Genomic DNA, 18,717 nt, shown 5'->3' on the forward strand with positions numbered 1-18,717 from the left:
TCATTTGAGGTAGACAGGATAAACTAAAAGTTTATACTATAAAGCCTAAAGCAATCCCTAAGTTACTACAACAAAGAATTGTAACTAAGAAGTCCAAAAAGGGGATAAGATGGAATTGTAAAAAACACCCAGTCCAAAATAGAAACCCAAAAATAGAAAAGAGGGAAATATAAGGAACAAATAAATGCAAAACACTTAACAAGATGGTAGGCTAAACCTAACCATACCAGTATTTATATGTAATAGTTTCAACAACCCAATTAAAAGACATTCACACATTTTGACTCTTCAAACACCCCACTCTTCCTGAGTTTGCAGTGCATCAAAGCTCCCTTGGCTCTAAACAGTAAATGTATTGGCCTTAGCTCCTGTGTAAATGTCTTAGATTTGTGATAGAGACTTCATTTATGGGTACTGTCTCCCTTTGTCCTGCTGTGATTTACCCAGTACCTACTGGGTAAGGATTTTAATCTTCACACTTAATACTTCATGTTTACCCAATTTTTAAAAAGATTTTATTTATTTGTTTATTTATTTATTCGAGAGAGAGAGAGAGAGGCAGAAAGCAGAAACATAGGCAGAGAAAGAAGTAGGCTCATGTGGGGAGCCTGATGTGGGACTCAATCCCGCGACTCCAGGATCACACCCTGGGCTGAAGGCAGATGCTTAACCACTGAGCCACCCAGGCATTCCTCATGTTTACCCTATAAAAAGAGGATGAAACAAAAAAAAGATAAAGGAAAATATATTTCTTGTTTCTTTAGCCTTGGTTCAGGGGATAAAAAGGGTTAAGTATTCTTAACTGGATAATTTTGCCCCCAGAGGACATTTGGGAATATTGGGGGGACATTTTTGACTGTCATGACTTGGGGTGCTTCTGGCACCTAGTGGGTAGAGGCCAGGGATACTGATAACCATCCTACAGTGCACAGGACAGCCCCTACAATAAAAAATTATCTGGCCCAAAGTGCCAGTAGTGCTAAGGTGGAGAATCCCTGGGTTAAAGGGCGAGCGAGGGTTGTAGTGAAATCAAGAGAAGGAAAGCATTTTAGAGGCCTGACCCCCTTGGTCTTGGTTAGAGAAAATGCTTAGGGAGGATAAGGAATTTCTCTTTTTTTTAATTTATTTTTTTTAAGATTTTTATTTATTTATTTATTTATGAGAGACAGAGAAAGAGGCAAAGACACAGGCAGAGGGAGAAGCAAGCTTTCCACAGGAGCCCAATGTGAGACCCGAGCCCTGAGTCAAAGGCTGAGCCACCCAGTTGTCCCAGGACAAGGAATTTCCTTCTTTATCTGAATACACTCAAATACTTCCTGAAAGATATTTCTTTGTATATACTTCTAGCGTGTATCCTGCCATATTTTACTAATTTTTATATATATCTCCAATACTATAAATATGATAACTTGACGGTAGATATTAAATCTTAATATTCATCTTTGTGTTCTCTGAACTTAGTACAGTGTTTAGTCTGTAGTACCACAAAAAAACCTATGATGAAATGAGTAAGATGAAAAAATAAACTAATTGTACCAATACTATACCTGTAACACACATTTACACCCAGATTAAATTTCTAGGGAGGGCAGCCCCGGTGGTGCAGTGGTTTAGCGCCTCCTGCAGCCCGGGGTATGATCCTGGAGACCTGGGATTGAGTCCCACATTGGGCTCCCTGCATGGAGCCTGCTTCTCCCTCTGCCTGTGACTCTGCCTCTCTCTCTCTCTCTGAATAAATAAAAAATATAATCTTAAAAATTAAAAATTAAAAAAAATAAAATAAATTTCTAGGGATTCTAGTGGATCTATCTCTGGTGCCTCACACCTATATTCAATGTGGAAAGGCTTAATATATAATCCTCTAGCACCCTAGTTTATTTCTAGGAGTGTGAACCAGGTCAGTGTTATGTTTGTTTTATGCAAATGAATACATAGTCATAAAAAACTAAAATCTAATACTTTTCTTTAGCAACTATACATATTTCTGTATGGACCTTCAGGTCTGCCTCTGATATTGCCAAGTCAGGAGCAGCCAAATACTACTGTCTTCAAAGATATCTGTTATTTCATTGACTGGAAGAAATACCACTTGTGTATGGTGCCCAATTTGGATCTCAGCTTGGATAGAGGTATATTTCCCTCTTTTCACAGGAATAAAGAAACCTGGAGAATATCAGAGAAATGCAAGGAAATATAAATAGCAGGTGTACAAAAAAAATGGGACATGGTGATCCGATGGCTTAGGTTGGGGGCTGCTGGTAGGTTGGGGACTTAGGTTGGGGGCTGCTGGTATGAAGTCCACAACAGGTCAATAGGCAAAGCTGCATTAGAGCCTAAGTATTTTGGCATTACATATTTATGCTGGTTTTCCTCTCACTTCCTCTACAGCCTCCTCTCTTCCTGGACCTCTTGATATAGTCAAGTAGAAAACTTTATCTTGTAAGAACTTGTTCAGAAGGTTTCTGTTGTATCTTAATCTGTCACTGTGGGGTTTTAGAAGGGTTACTAACATCATTGAAATACTGTGGAAGAGAAATATCTCCTAATGACATAAAAATCCATATAAAATTACTTTAAAAGATGAAAACACCATATAAATACAAAGCAGGGGTATAAACCAAGTAGTAATGAACCTAGGAAACTAGCTGTAGTTTTCATGTAAAGCCTAATTCATTAACTTTGAATCATGCTGAGAGTTGGACACTTAATAACTGAACCAAAAAGTAAAACAGGAAAGTAGGAATATGAAACCATGAGGTGATATTTAGGAGGTTTACAGTCTTGAGCTTGATGACCATTAGCTAGAATCCTTTGAAATTTAGAAGGTAGTCTGGTAAACTGGATCCTGAGGAAGGTGACCAGTGAGGAAGAGGCATTCTAGAGCGGTGACTGGTATGAGAAGACTGAAGCCTCCTGGGATGGAGAAGTATATCAGGGAGAATGATAGAATCTTCTCTGAGAAGGAAGCCTCAGAGTAAGGATTTTTTTTTTTATTGAGTTGGTAGTTGTTACAGAGTGTGCAATGAAAGGAGGGTGTCTTTGAATAGGGTCTGTAGGGGGCGGAGCAAGATGGTGGAAGAGCTGGGTCCCCAAGTCACCTGTCCCCACCAACTTACCTAGATAATTTCTTTCTTTCTTTTTTTTTTTTTTTTGATAACTTTCAAATCATCCTGAAAACCTATGAATTCGGCCTGAGATTTAAAGAGAGAACAGCTAGAACGCTACAGAGAGAAGAGTTTGTGCTTCTAACAAGTACAACTCATTTTTAGCCACTCTGCACTGAGCAAAATGATTAGAAAGAACCCACACAAAAGAAAGAATCAGAAACAGTACTCTCTCACAGAGTTACAGAATTTGGATTACAATTCGATGTCAGAAAGCCAGTTCAGAAGCACAATTATAAAGCTACTGGTGGCTCTGGAAAAAAGCATAAAGGATTCAAGAGACTTCATGACTGCAGAATTTAGATCTAATCAGGCCGAAATGAAAAATCAATTAAATGAGATGCAATCCAAACTGGAGTCCTAACGATGAGGGTTAATGAAGTAGAAGAAAGAGTGAGTGACATAGAAGACAAGTTGATGGCAAGGAAGGAAGCTGAGGAAAAAAGAGAAAAACAATTAAAAGACCATGAGGAAAGGCTAAGGTAAATAAATGACAGCCTCAGAAGGAAAAATCTACCTTTAATTGGGGTTCCAGAGGGCTCCGAAAGGGACAGAGGACCGGAAAGTGTATTTGAACAAATCATAGCTGAGAACTTCCCTAACTTGGGGAGGGAAACAGGCATTCAGATCCAGGAGATAGATCCCCCCCACTAAAATCAATGAATAGGGTCTATAGAAGTGAGTTTTTTGGGGAAGAAAGAATGCCTGATCTTAACAAGTAGGATGTCCTGCCATTAGAATTTTTGAATCTCTACTCTAAGGCTCTCTGTGTTTCCTTTTCTCATTCATTTTTATTTTCATGCTTTGTCAGTTTCCTTCATTTTTCGCCAATTTGTGATGCCTGAACTTGCTCAGTTAACTTTGGAAATAAGTAATATAGAAAATGTCCCTTCATCTCCTTCTCTCCCTCATTGCTCTCAAGGACAGAACCAGAATCCACATGGAGATATTCTCCATATGGATCTGGGTGGAATTTAGGACTATCATTATTGTATTCTAAAGGATCAAGGTGCTAAAAAGTGACTGTAGGGCATCAGATTACTTGGGAATACAAATATAACATAGTAATGTGGTTAAGAATGCAGACTTTGAGTCTAAAATCAGTTCCATCGTGTCGGACAATGTATTTAACCTATTTGTACCTCTTATCTGTAAAGTGACCTAAGAATAGGTCCTATGACATAGTGCTGTTGTGAAGTCTAAATGTTTAGATAGTTCATGTGAAGAGTTTAACACAGTGTCATGTAGTAAGCATTTAATACAAATTAGCTGTTGTCCTTATCATTACTCAAACTTGACTCTGACCTCTTGCCTTTTGTTTAATTTAAAGATTTTGTTTATTTATTTGAAAGAGATAACAGGGAGAGCACAACCAGGGGGAGGGACAGAGGGAGAAGAAGAAACAGGCTCCCCGCTGAGCCGGGAGCCCAATGGGGGCTCAATCCCAGGACGCTGGGATCAGGACCTGAGCCAAAGGCCTAACTGACTGAGTCACCCAGGCACTGCTGACCTCTTGCCTCTTACTAGCGATAGCTATCTTAGAAAGTTGTATGGGGAATGAATAAATGTATTAATGTTTCCCAGTAAATTCTAAGGAGTGCTGTTTGGTTTGCATTTTGCACACCCAGTTGTTATTTTTATGTTCCTTCTGTGAGTCTCTATTATTTGCTTCCATCATATGGATAGAGAAACAGGTTCAGGAGGAGAAGGGAGTGTTCAAATTTCAATCTGTCTCATATCCTTCTTTGTTTGAGGCATAGGTTCTTTATTCACTTATCATTCTGAGGGCTTTACTTATCTTAGACTACAGTGTAATATCTTGTACTCTAGATTTGGTGCTTCCAGATGTGAGTTATCAGGTGGAATCCAGTGAGAGAGATCAGTCTCAGAATACGGACTCCCAGGGACAAACTCTGCTGCTTTTTCTCTTTGTGGATTTTCAGAGCGGATTTCCAGTCCAGCAAACAGAACTATGGAGTAGGTATAGGGGCTGCTAGTTTGGGTGTGCTTAAATGTTAAGAGAGTAAAGAAAGGGAGACTATATATAATGCACATAATCTGAATTACATATATTTCTGTAGAATAATGAATTTTAATGAAAAACCTTGCTTAAATAAGTTAAACAAATGATATGCTCTATGGAAAAGGTTTGTATCTTGAAACATCACTTAAATGATGACATTCCCAGATTTAATTGGCCAGATATCAGTGGATACTTCCTATAATGCTCTCTACGGTCTGTTACTTCAGATGAGTGGTTCTCAACCTTAGCTGCATGATATATACCTGAGGAACTTCTAAGAAATGTTCAGACCTCACCCCCAGGGATTATGAATTCCTTGGCCTGAGGCAAGACTCAGATATCAGTACGTTTTTAAAGCTCAGGCCTGAGAACTGTCCACCACATTATTGCTTTTCCAGGTGGACTCAAAAAATGTTATTGGCCTTACTTGGCCTTGATACAGCATCTCAACTACAATATAAGGAGGTATGGGAGTATATTGGTGTGAATGACTTTATGTGATTGCCTCATAAACCTCTGGAAATTGTCCTTGCTTAAGATAACTTGTTATCAAAAAGGTTCTGTTTAGTGGTCCATGAGTCAGAATCACCCGCAGTATTTGAAAATGTGCTGAGCCAAGGATTAACTCAGTATTTTGTTATAATGTAAACATATGGTATAGCTCAAGAATCTGCATTTTTAGCAAGATTCTCAGGTAATTTATAAATATAGTAAAGTTTGAAAAACACTGAGTATGAACAGTATTTGGCTTGTGCATTTTAATCCAATAAGCCCTGAGATATAGATTTAAGTGTTTCTTTTTTTTTAAGATTTTATTTATCTATTTGAGAGAGCAGGGAGGAGAGGAGGAGATGGAGAAGCAGACTCCCTGATGAGCAGGGAACCCAATACAGGGCTCCCTTCCAGGGCTGCATCCCAGGGTGCCATCCCTGGGATCATGATCTGGACTGAAGGTAAACACTTAACTGACTGAGCCACCCAGGTACCCCAAATTTAAGTGTTTCTCAATGCCCTCCTAAACTTAGAGGGAAGTAAGTAGCAAGAAGTGGAGCTTACAAATATCTAAAGAAAGGCTCATAAGCCTCCCTTTTGATGCTTCTGATATATTCCTGTGTTCTTTCTCTGTGAGCCAGTGTTTTTTCTTGGGACTCTACTCTCCAGCCATTCCAGTGCTGTTTGGTGTGGCCTGCTCCTACTGAATCATGAGAGAAATGAGACAGCTTATATCCCCGGATCAGAAGAGCTCATGTTGACTGGTGCCAGCTATTTATTGAACAAACTGTTGTCAGCTGTGGAGTTCTTCCTACTGCCTGCCTTCTATGCTTCTCCAGTCTTTTCCCAGGATTATATATTGTTTAGGCAAGAAGCTCACTGCTTTCCTGGGCTCTGGCTTACAACTCTTTATTTGAAGAGCTGTTGTTGGCTGTTGCTCCGCTGTTTCATTCATCAAGGCCATAGAATGGGAGCATAGGAGAGACCCAAACTGGGGCATCTCGGTGGTTCAGTGGTTGAGCATCTGTCTACCTTTGGCTCAGGTTGTAATCCCAGGGTCCTGGGATTGAGTTCCACATCAATCTCCCTCTGCCTATGTCTCTGCCTGTCTCTCTCTGTGTCTCTCATGAATAAATAAAATCTTAAAAAAGAGAGAGAGAGAGATTGAGAAGAAGAAGAGACCCAAACTAATGAGGCTTCCATCAGGGAGGACAAAATGAGGATGCCTAGGGTTGTTACTTGGCCTGCACTCAAGTGGACAGAGGCTGATAAGAGAAGCCTCTTAGTATAGTGGAAACGACTTTAGGGTGGAGTCAACAAAGCTGGGTTTAATTTTAGTTCTGCTACCAAATTCCTTGGTGATTTTTGGGAAACAAGTCACAAACATCATCTGATCTTCCTTTTTCATATATTTAACATGAAATTGTTAGACTAGATGCCACAAAGTCCCTTCCAAGTCTAAAGACCCTCTTAAGACTTAAGATATACTATCTTTTGGCAGGGTTTTTTTGTTGGTTGTTTTTTGGTTTTGGTTTTGGGGTTTTTTTGAGGTCTGCTAGAGGGAATTACCACGTTCAGTCTTCCCTAGGATGACATAAAGTCTGACACCATTTTCTGATTCCTATTGAACACACCTAAAGAACTCCAATTCCTTTAAAAAAGTGTTTTCTGTCATTTTTGTAGTACTGTGATAGTTTATACATCTGTTTGGTTTGACCCTATAGCATTTCAGGTAATGACACTCAATATTGGACTAAATAGAAGTTCATCACTGCATTAAAAAACATACTAACTTTAAAAAAAAGGTTTATTTATTTGAGAAAGAGTGGGGGAGGGAACACAGGGGGAGAGGCAGAGAGAGAGAAAAAACCCTAAAACAGCCTCCCCACTGAGAATACAGCCCAGTGACAATGATGCTGGGCTTGATCCAGAACCCCCGAGATCATGACCTGAGCCAAAATCAAGAGCCAACCACTCTACCAATTGAGCCACCCATGCACCCTCATCCTCTGTATCTTTTCAAATTTCCTTACACATCTGGTAGTTTAGCCTTTGAAAAAGGATGTATGGTAAAGGAAGGTAGATATAAATATATGGTTAGAGATACAGTAATTTTATCTTTTTTTCCCTTATCCTTTCTCATATCCTTGAAAGCTTTCTCTAGAGCTACTTTTAGGAAACAGATTGTGCAGAACTACAGTCTGTTTCCATGTGTCTTAAAAAAAATCACTTAACTGGCCTCCTGCCCACCTTGTCATGGTAACTTTTCTATGATTAACTCATTATTTTGCTACAACGTTAAAGGCATCTGGTAGTATCAGCAGTTTTAGGGGAACAAACTTGTAGCTTTTTAATTAAATGTCTGCTTTCTAAAGGGGTCTAACTGATTTCTTGAAGCTATTCTTAGCACCAAACTATAGAAAACAGTAATCCATATGATAGCATCATAGCAATAGTGATATTTTCCCTTTGAATATTGCAATATACATTTCAAAACACTTCATAGATACTGTCTCAGTTTGTCTGCATGACATGCCTGTTAGAGCAGGTGGTATAAAGCCAATTTTAGTTTTGAAGTGAGAAAAGTGAGGGGACTTGGTCACCAATAAGTGGTAGAATTCACTCTAGAATCTATGTTCCTCAGACCCCTTTGAGTAGACCACATTTTACATTCCTTTCTGGGAAAGCATCATGGTGCCTTGGAGTAGAAAAGGTACCTTCTGGTTTGCATTTTTAATGCAGCCCTGAGAAAACCAGCCAGCTGTAGGCTGCTTCACCGTAGTGCCTTTGAACAGACTATGCAGGAGAGAATAGAAAAAACACTGAAAAAGGAAGAGTTAATTAAATATTTTCTTGGGATCCCTGGGTGGCTCAGCAGTTGAGCGCCTGCCTTCGGTGCAGGGCATGATACTGGAGTCCCGGGATCGAGTCCCACATCAGGCTCCCTGCACGGAGCCTGCTTCTCCCTCTGCCTGTGTCTGCCTCTCTCTCTCTGTATCTCTCATGAATAAATAAATAAACCTTAAAAAAAAGAAAGAAAAATATTTTCTCAAGTATAAAGTGAAATTGTCTTCCTATGTCTGTAGCCTCTGGGTCATCAGTGCTGCTAGCCTATTGTTAGATGACATATTTTGCCTATCATTCTTACCTGTTAGCTTTTCTGCTGAGCAGTGGTGCCTATGGTTACTTTACAGAAATAGCCCCCATTTTAAAAGACTTTATACAAGCAGTCTCAGAGTCATCTTTGTGAGTGTTAACTTTTTCTGTATCACAGCATACATGAAAGGATTGAGACCTTGATGATAACACTGGCTCATCACAACAGTGATGCTCACACAGGAATGGATAAACACACTCTCCAGGAGGCTTTTCCTCTTCCTCCTTCTCCTATCCTTTGAGAGTCACCAGTATCATTTTTTATAGTATGTGGTATATATTTCTGTTTCTGATATGAATTAAACAAGATCCCTTGCTTGTTTCTTCAAAAATAATGTCAACCTTCACATTAATTTTCGAAGCTTTCTTTCATTTGTAAGTGGAACTCGGTGGGTTTGAAAGTTGCTGAGTTAGTGGTTTTGGTTTTGGTTTCATCTAAAAAAGTAATTATTTGTGGATAGGCAAAAGTGGCCTCTTGTTCCTAGAGACTTTGACTCATAGCACATAACAGCAGTCTTGAAGTGGCCATTCTCACTCAAGGTTACCAATATTTTTCCTTCCCTTAGGAGTCTACACGTTGCTCACTGCTCATCTCAGTACCATCCTCACAGAGAGCCACAGTGTAGTGCAAGATTCCATCCAAGTTGCTGTGGACCAGGCCTTGGAGCAACATTACCAGGCTAAGGTAATAAGAGATTCATTACTTGTTTTCTCCTACTGTCTCTAAGAAAAAAGAACCAGAGAATATGACAAAGCCTAAGAGCCCTCCCTTAATGCCTCTTCCTCTTTTGTCACCTTGGCTGATCCTTACACTGCCTCTTGCCTAGGAACTCAAGCTTTAACTTAGGATATGTCACTGTAACCAGTCTTATCTCCTAATAGATGAATTTGAGTAAATGGGGACAAAATAATATAGAAAAATGACTAATAATGAGCCTCTTCCTTATCTGTCTATCTTCCCTTCCCACATATACTTCTGGAACTACTGCTTCACTAAATCTTACATTCTTCCCTCATTTCCTAATGCTTTCTAACATCACTTTCTCTTCCTATATGACTTTCTGATTTCTTCTGTCCTGTGTACTTTTGGCAACATATTGCTTAACTTCATATGGCCCCCCTTTCAGGGAAATAACAACCACTAAGAGTAAAGTTGTCCTTTATATATGGTGTGATCTCACTAAGCATTGTTGATAGAGGGGGAAGAATTGTTGAAATTCTGCTCCTACTGAAATCTTTAATTCCTTTGGGATTCTCTGACCCAGCAGCTTGGGATTATTATAAACAGTCATCTCTGCTTACTTGTTATATTTCTTAGGATCATCAGAAATTGCAGGCCTCACTCTCAGTGGCTGTAAATTCCATCATGAGTATCGTGACTGGAAGCACCAGCAGTAGCTTCCGAAAGATCTGTCTCCAGACTCTTCAAGTTAGTAGGAAATTGGGGCTGCTTAATACTGCCAGAATTTTAATGATATTCTACTACCTATCATAGGAATATGTTCAGAGTTTTTAGAAACATTATTTCATTTTCTCATACTGTGATCCTACATAGTATAGGCCTGTGGTCTTTTAAGAAATATTTATTGAATGGATAGTATATGTATACTATTTTATAAATGAGAAAATAAGTTACCTAAAATTTCTACTTGCTTTAGGTCACAAAGCTAGTTACAGTTAGAGCTAAGACTAGATCAGTGATTCCCAGTTCTCTGTTGAAGAATGTTTTGTTACCTCATGGTGACAGAAAACATTGGAAGTAACTGAGTAGCCTTATGTATTACACGTATTTGGCAGTATGGAATAGTGTAACAATTGAGATCAAAGACCTAAGTTCAATTCTTGGCTTATTTACTTACTGGCTATGTGGACTCAAGCCTGTACTTAATTTCTCTGAGCTTCATCTATACATTGGAAAAAATAATAGTACCTCAGTGGGTTATTACAAGGGTGAGGGCTAAGTGTGAACATGCATAGCACATGGTAGGTACTGAATAAATATTAGTTTCTTTCTTACCTTTAAGGAATGTGTGCTGACCAGTTGGTATTATCAGTGGGGTGACCCATTCATTCCATATCTTTTGCTTTATTTTTTTTGTACTTTTTTCTTGAAAAATAGTATGATACATTCAAAATTTAAAATAGCTAATATTTATCACTATAATTTAAAATTTTTGCATATTATCTCATATAAGTTATGTTGGATATTGTAACCAAAATATTCTATATTCATATATAATTTGACATTTTCCTGCCATTTCAACTGTCTTAGAATTTGTATTAGTTACCTAATTCCACTGCACTGGTTTAATCTAATTTAATGAACCATTTCCCTAATGATAGGCATTTAAGTTGCTTATATTCTTTTTGCCATTATAAATAATATTGCAGTTAATACCTCTGTGTGATAACTTTCCTCTTCTGAATTATTTCCCAGAATAAATCTCTATAAGTGGAATTACTAGGTCTAAGAGTATAACATCTTTATAATCTAGTGCATCCTACAGCTTCAGCTTTCTGGATCATGTGGATAGCACAGGGTCAATAAGAATGCTGTATTGGCATTCCTAAGGTCAGCCCTAAGTTTTGTATTAACAAGCCATGAGATCTTAGATGGGTCATTTCTTCTTTTTGGATTTCAGTTTTCTCATCTATATAATTAGTATGTTGTATTAGATGATTACTCTTGTCCCCTTAAACTCTAATATCCTGTTATTCTATACTAAAAAGCAGAGGTTATTACCCATTCCCTATGGATATTATCTTCTTCCTTTCTTCCCTAAAAGACTTCTGAGGAAAAGTTCTTATATCAGCCTTAGTTGAATATAGCGGAACCTCTGCTCTCTTGGAACTTGTTTTAGAAGAAAGAAATTTATATAACCCCTTTATGAACAGATGGATCTCTGGAATATATATTTCCTATAGAGATAAGAGAACAAAGGCCTTATGTGAAAGATCTTGCTTAAGTAACAGAAATTGGAAGACATAGGAGCCACAACTACCTGTCTCATGCCAAGTATCCCAGTATCACAGGCCTTCTCTCTACTTCTCCTGTATCCATAGGAATTAAGGAAACTCCTAATACAATATATGAAGGATGTCAGTGGGTTGCCTTCCTATTTGTCTCATCCTCTTCTCGTATCCTGTGGATACCCTCCTTTTGGTTGCCAGTACTGGAATTCAGCATGTTCCATCTCTGGCCCATTCTAGGCAGCTGACACTCAAGAGTTTGGGACCAAACTGAATAAATCATTTCATGAGATCACCTGGCATCGATATCTTCCCTACTGCTCATGTGAGATGAAGCAGGTAAGTATAAAGTATTAATCAGTACTTTGGTGGAAATCTTCCATATTGATGTGTGAGAACTCTGTATACAGGGTGGTTAGGTGCAGGTACTTTAGATTGCACAATCTGAGATTAGTTTTTCAGCAAGAAAGACTGGTTTAAGAAAATTTTATAGAATATAGTATTACACAGAGGTCAAGAGCATGGCTAGATATTGCTCGAATTCCATTTCTGCCACTAATTAGTTGTGTGGTATTGTGGAAGCTATTCAATCTTTCTAAGCCTTAGTTTCTTTATCAGTAAAATAGGAATAATGCATACCTAAAGTGATTGTTGGAGGTTTGAATAAAATATTTCTATCAACTAGAGAGGAAAGGTTTGTACTTTATGGAGCATCAGGTAGGATAGTAAGAAGAGACTTGCCTTGGGAATGGAGAAAAATTAAACCTCTGCCAAATAAACACTCCTCTGCTTAAAAACAGAAGCAAGACATAAATCAAGTTGTTTCCAAGTAATTCAATAGCATCACAAAACAAAGGTCAAGAATATTTATAGAAGTATTAGAAATATCCAGCAACCACCAAGGTAATACTCACAGTGCTTTGCATCCAATCAGTATTAACAGGTATGCTGAGAAGCAGGACTATACAACCCACAGTGAAGAGAAAACTTAATCAGTTGATTAATTATTGAATCAAAACTGATCCAGAACTGACACAGAAGATAGAATTAGTAGACAAAGACAATAAAAGAGTTGTTATTATAACTGTATTCCATATGTTCTAGAGGAAAGACTGAACATATTAAGTAGATATGTGGAAGGTATAAAAAAAAAAGACCCAAAACTAACTGTAAGGATGAAAATTATGATATCTCTGAGGTGGAAATTAGACTGGATCATATGAATGGCCCATTGGACACCTAAGGAGAAACACATAACAATAGAAAAACTTTGAAATGAAATAGATCTAAAATAGTAATTGGGATGCCTGGGTGCCTCAGCAGTTGAGCATCTGCCTTTGGCTCAGGATGTGATCCCGAGGTCCAGGGATCAAGTCTTGTATCAGGCTCCCTGCAGGGAGCCTGCTTCTCACTGTGCCTATGTCTCTGCTTCTCTCTGTGTCTCTCATGAATAAATTAATAAAACCTTTTAAAAAAATAATAGGGACCCCTGGGTAGCTTGGTCAGTTAAGCATCTGACTCTTGATTTCAGCTCAGGTTGTGATATCAGGGTCATGAGATTGAATCCTGCATTGGGCTCCATGCTTAGTGCAGAGTCTGGTTAAGATTCTCTCCCTCTCCCTTCTACCTCCCCACCCCCTGCTTGCACATGTGCTTGTTCTCTCTACCTCTCAAAAAAAATTAATTAAAAGGGTAAGATTTCTTTCCAAATAATTATAATAAAGCATAGAACATCTGTGACTTATCAGACAGCTTCAGGTAGCCTAAATATATGTATAATTGGGGAATCTGAAGAAAAAATGGAGGCAGAAAATATATTCAGAGGAATAATGGCTGAAATTTTTCCAAATTTGATGGAATCTATAAATGCACAGATCTAAGAATCTTAAACACCAAGCCCATAAAACAAAACTGCACCAAGACACATCATAATTAAATTGGTTAAAACCAGTGATAAAGAAAAAATCTTGAAAACAAATGGTTGGGGAAAGCTATTTACAAGGAAACAAAGATAAGGATTACAGAAAATTTCTCATCAGAAACAGTATAAGCTAGAAGGAAATGGAGCAACATCTTTACAGTACTGAAGAAAAAACCTTCAACCTAGGATTCTTTACCTAACAAGAATATCTTTAAAAGAAAAATGATGAAGGACTACTGGGTGGCTCAGTGGTTGAGCATTTGCCTTTAGCTCAGGACGTGATCCCTGGGTCCTGGGATAGAGTCCGTCATCGGGCTCCCTGCCAGGAGTCTGCTTCTCCCTCTGCCTCTCTCTCTGTCTTATGAATAAATAAATATTAAAAATAAATAAATAAAGTAAAAAAAAGATGCAATAAGGACTTATTCTGACATACAAGAATTAAAAGAATTCAGATGAGAAATGTAAAGGAAGTCCTTCAAACAGAAGAAAAGTGATACCATCTGGAAACCTGATTCTATACAAAGGAATGAAGAGTACTGAAAATGATGACTACATGGATAAATATAAAATTTATTACTTAAATCTCTTTAATACATAATTAACCCTTTAAAGCAAAAATAGCAATAATATATTATGAGGTTTATAAGCTATGGTAAAGTAAAATGTATGACGACAACAACAGCACAAAAACCAGGAGGAGAGAAGTGGAAATATATTGTTGTAAAGACTTATACTGTGGAGTGGTGTAATATTACCTGAAGGTAGACTGGTAAGTTAAAGATGAAGGGAACCATCAGAAATAATACAATAATACAGGTATTGAGCCACGAAAGGAGATAAAATGGAGTCGTAAAAAGTATTCAACTCAAAAGACACATATGGTTAAAGGACCACTATCCAAAAACTCACAATAAAAAAAAAAATTTAAAACAGGCCAAGACCTTAACAGACACCTCACCAAAGAAGACATAAGATGACAAATAAGCACATGAAAAGATGCTCCATTAAAAAAAAAAAAAAAAAGAAAAGATGCTCCACATCATATGCCATCAGAGAAATTCAAATTAAAACAATAAGATCCCTCGATCAATGACCAAAATCCAGAACACTAACACCACCAAATGTTGGCAAAGATGTGGAACAGTAGGAACTCTCATTCATTGCTGATAGGAATGCAAGATGAGGGATCCCTGGGTGGCGCAGCGGTTTGGCGCCTGCCTTTGGCCCAGGGCGCGATCCTGGAGACCCCGGATCGAATCCCACGTCAGGCTCCCGGTGCATGGAGCCTGCTTCTCCCTCTGCCTATGTCTCTGCCTCTCTCTCTCTCTCTCTCTATGTGACTATCATAAATAAATAAAATTAAAAAAAAAAAGGAATGCAAGATGATACAACTACTTTGGAAGAGTTTGGTAGTTTCTTAAAAAAATAAACATATGCTTACCATGTGATCAATAATCATGCTCCTTGGTATTTATCCAAAGGAGTTAACACTTGTGTTCACATGGAAACATGAATACAGACGTTTATAGCAGCTTTCTTAATAATTGCCAAACTTGGCAGCAACCAAGATGTCCTTCAGCAGGTGAATGGATAAATAAACTTTGGCACATCCAGACAATGGAATATTATTTTGCACTAAGAAATAATGAGCCATCAAGCCATGAAAACACACAGAGGAAGCTTGAAGGCATGTTATTAAATAAAAGAAGTCAATATGAAAAGGTTACACACTTAATGATTCCAAGCTTATGATATTCTAGAAAAGGCAAAACTCTGGAGACAGTAAAGAAAACTCAGTGGTTTCCAGGAGTTATAGGAAAAGGAGGAATTAATATACAAAGCACAGAGGACTTTTAGGGCTGTGGAACTACTCTGATTCTGTAATAGTGGATACATGTCATTATACATTTGCTCAAAGCCATAGAACATACAACACTAAGTAAACTCTAATGTAAACTATGGACTTTGAATGATAATGATGTGTCAATGAAGGTTTATTGTTTGTAACAAATGTACCATTTGGATGGGGGATGTTGATAATAGGAGAGGCTATACCTATCAGGCAGAGGGCATATTATTTTTAAAAATAATCAAAAAGAGGGCAGAAAAAGAAAAGAGAACAAAGTACAGATGAGACAAATAGAAAACAATTAGCAAGATAATATATGTAAATTCAGCTATATCAGTTATATTAAATGTAAAGGGCCTTTACAACTATTTACATGAAAAGGCAGAGATTGTTAGATTAAGTAAAAGCAAGAGCCAACTATATGCTGCCTATAAGAATCCCACTTTAAAATAAAGACTGGGTGTTATACTATATGTTGGGAAATCGAACTTCAATTAAAAAAATAATTAAAAAAATAAAGACAGAAATAGATTCAACATGTAAAAGATGGAAAAAGATAATACCATGCTTAAGATATATACCATGGTATATCACTAATCAAAAGAGCACTAAGAAGGGTACCTGGCTGGCTCAGCTGGTAGAGCATGCAACTCTTGATCTCAGGATTTTAAGTTTGAGCCCCATGTTGGGTGTAGAGATTACTTAAAAATAAGCTTAAAAAAAGAAGCACTTGAAGAGGCTATAAAGTAGATTTCAGAGCAAAGAATATTACTAGGGATAGAGAGGGTCATTTCATAATGAATAATACAAAACAATGTAATGAAAATAATAGCCCCAAACATTCATGAAACTTTTGAGAGAACTTTATTTTTTTTTAAAGATTTTATTTATATTGGGCAGCCCGGGTGGCTCAGCGGTGTAGCGCCGCCTTCAGTCCAGAGCCTGATCCTGGAGACCCAGGATGGAGTCCCACATCAGGCTCCCTGCATGGAGCCTGCTTCTCCAACTCTGCCTATGTCTCTGCCTCTCTCTCTCTCTGTCTCTCATGAATAAATAAATAAAATCTTTAAAAATCCATGCAGGGAGCTTGTTGTGGGACTCGATCCCGGAACTCCAGGGTCACATCCTGAGCTGAAGATAGACGCTTAACTGCTTAGCCACCCAGGTGTCCCTTGAGAGAACTCTAAAAGAAACGAAAAAAACTGATGGAATTATAAGGAGAAGTAGACAAATCCCCTATTATATTTGGAGATTTCAGTATACTTCTATTAACAATTGGTAGAACAAGTAGATAGAAAATCAGTAATCAGACTTCTATGGAAGTCTTAAATAACACAATGAATTAACTTGACCTAACTGATAACCATAAAACACTCCACCCAACCACAGCAGAATATCCTTTTCAAGTACAAAAGGGACATTTAACAAGATAGACCCTATTCTGAGCCATTAAATACATCTCAATAAACTTAAAAGGATTCAAGTCATACAAAGTATGTTTTTGACTACAGTAGGAATTAAGTAAAATCAGTGACAGAAAGATACCTAGAAAATTCCAAATATTTTGAAATTAAGTAACACACAAATAACCCATGGATCAAACGCAAAATCAAAAGAAGAATTAGAAAAATAATTTAAATGGAAATGCAAGTTATCAAAATCTGTGAGCTGTCTCTAAAGCAGTACTTAGAGGGAAAAATGCCTATGTTAGGAAAGAAAAAGGTCCCAAATCAATGATCTCAGCTTCCAATTTAAACTAGAACAAGAAGAGTAATTAAACAGAAGAAATTAAATAATAAAGTCAGAGTGGAAGAGAATAAAAAAGAAAACAGAAGAACAGTAAGGAAAAATCAATGAAACTTAAAGGTGGTTCATTGAGAAGATTATAAAATTGATAAACATTTAGCCAGACTAATCAGAATAAAAGAGAGAAGATACAATTTTCTATTACAGAAATTAGAGAAATAACATCAGATATTAAAAAGATCATCAGAGACAATTATGAACAATGTTACTTCAGTAATTTTGACAACTTAGATTAAATGGACAAATTCCTTGAAGGACAGAAATTACTAAAGTTCATTCAAAAAGAAATAGCTTTAGGAGCGCTTCAGTGGCTCCATTAGTTAGGCATCTGCCTTTGACTCAGGTCATGATCCCAGAGCCCACATCAGGCTCCCTGCTCAGTGACGAGTCTGCTTCTCCCTCTTCCTTCTCTTCCTTCCCCTCTGTCTTTCTTCCTGCTCGTTCTCTCTCTCTCTCTCTCTCTTTAAAATAAATAAACAAATAAATCATTAAAGAGAAGAAGAAATAGAGCTCTATATATGTGGCAGTTCTGTCTATTAAAGAGATTGAATTTTTAGTTTAAAACCTTACCAGAAAAAAAAAATAAAAAAAATAAAACCTTACCAGAATATTGGAAATACTTTTTTTTAAAGATTTATTTATTTATTTATGATAGAGAGAGAGAGAGAGGCAGAGACACAGGCAGAGGGAGAAGCAGGCTCCATGCTGAGAGCCCGATGCGGGACTGGATCCTGGGACCCCAGGATTGCGCCCTGGGCCAAAGGCAGGTGCCAAACCGCTGAGCCATCCAGGGATCCCCCTGAAAATACTTTAAAACCCTCAAAACCTAAACATAAGAAAACAACCAACTTTTAAAATGTGCACTAGATTTGAACACACATTTCACAAAAGAAGATACACAAACAGCAAATAAACATATAAGAAAGATGCTTAACATTATTAGTCATTAGGGAAAATGCAAGTCAGAAGCACAATTTCACACCTACTTGGAATAAAAAGACTGACCACACCAGGTATTGGCAAGGATGTGGACCAACTGGAACTCTTATTCCCTATTTGTAGGAATAAAAAGCGGTATAACTCTGGAGAGTAGTTTGGCAGTTTCTTTTCTTTTCTTTTCTTTTTTTTTTTTTTAAAGATTTTATTTATTTATTCATGAGAGATGCAGAGACACAGGCAGAGGGAGAAGCAGGCTCTGTGCAGGGAGCCTGACATGGGACTCGATCCCAGGTCTCCAGGATCAGGCCCTGGGCTGAAGGCGGCACTAAACCGCTGAGCCACCAGGGCTGCCCAGTTTGGCAGTTTCTTAAAAATTTACATCATATGATCCAGCTGT

The 18,717-nt window shown here is 37.8% G+C and overlaps 1 protein-coding gene across 1 annotated transcript in view; it reads left to right on the forward strand.

Moving 5' to 3' along the window:
• TOP6BL (TOP6B like initiator of meiotic double strand breaks) overlaps window positions 1-18,717 on the forward strand; it is a 102,195-nt gene that overhangs the window by 71,921 nt on the left and 11,557 nt on the right. The window contains 5 exon segments of the mRNA XM_072790076.1: window positions 1,979-2,129; window positions 4,995-5,141; window positions 9,402-9,520; window positions 10,154-10,264; window positions 12,046-12,144. Coding sequence (XP_072646177.1) covers window positions 1,979-2,129; window positions 4,995-5,141; window positions 9,402-9,520; window positions 10,154-10,264; window positions 12,046-12,144 — 627 coding nt within the window.

The sequence above is a fragment of the Canis lupus genome, chromosome 21 (assembly GCF_048164855.1).
Source record: "Canis lupus baileyi chromosome 21, mCanLup2.hap1, whole genome shotgun sequence".
NCBI classification, from domain to species: Eukaryota; Metazoa; Chordata; class Mammalia; order Carnivora; family Canidae; genus Canis; species Canis lupus.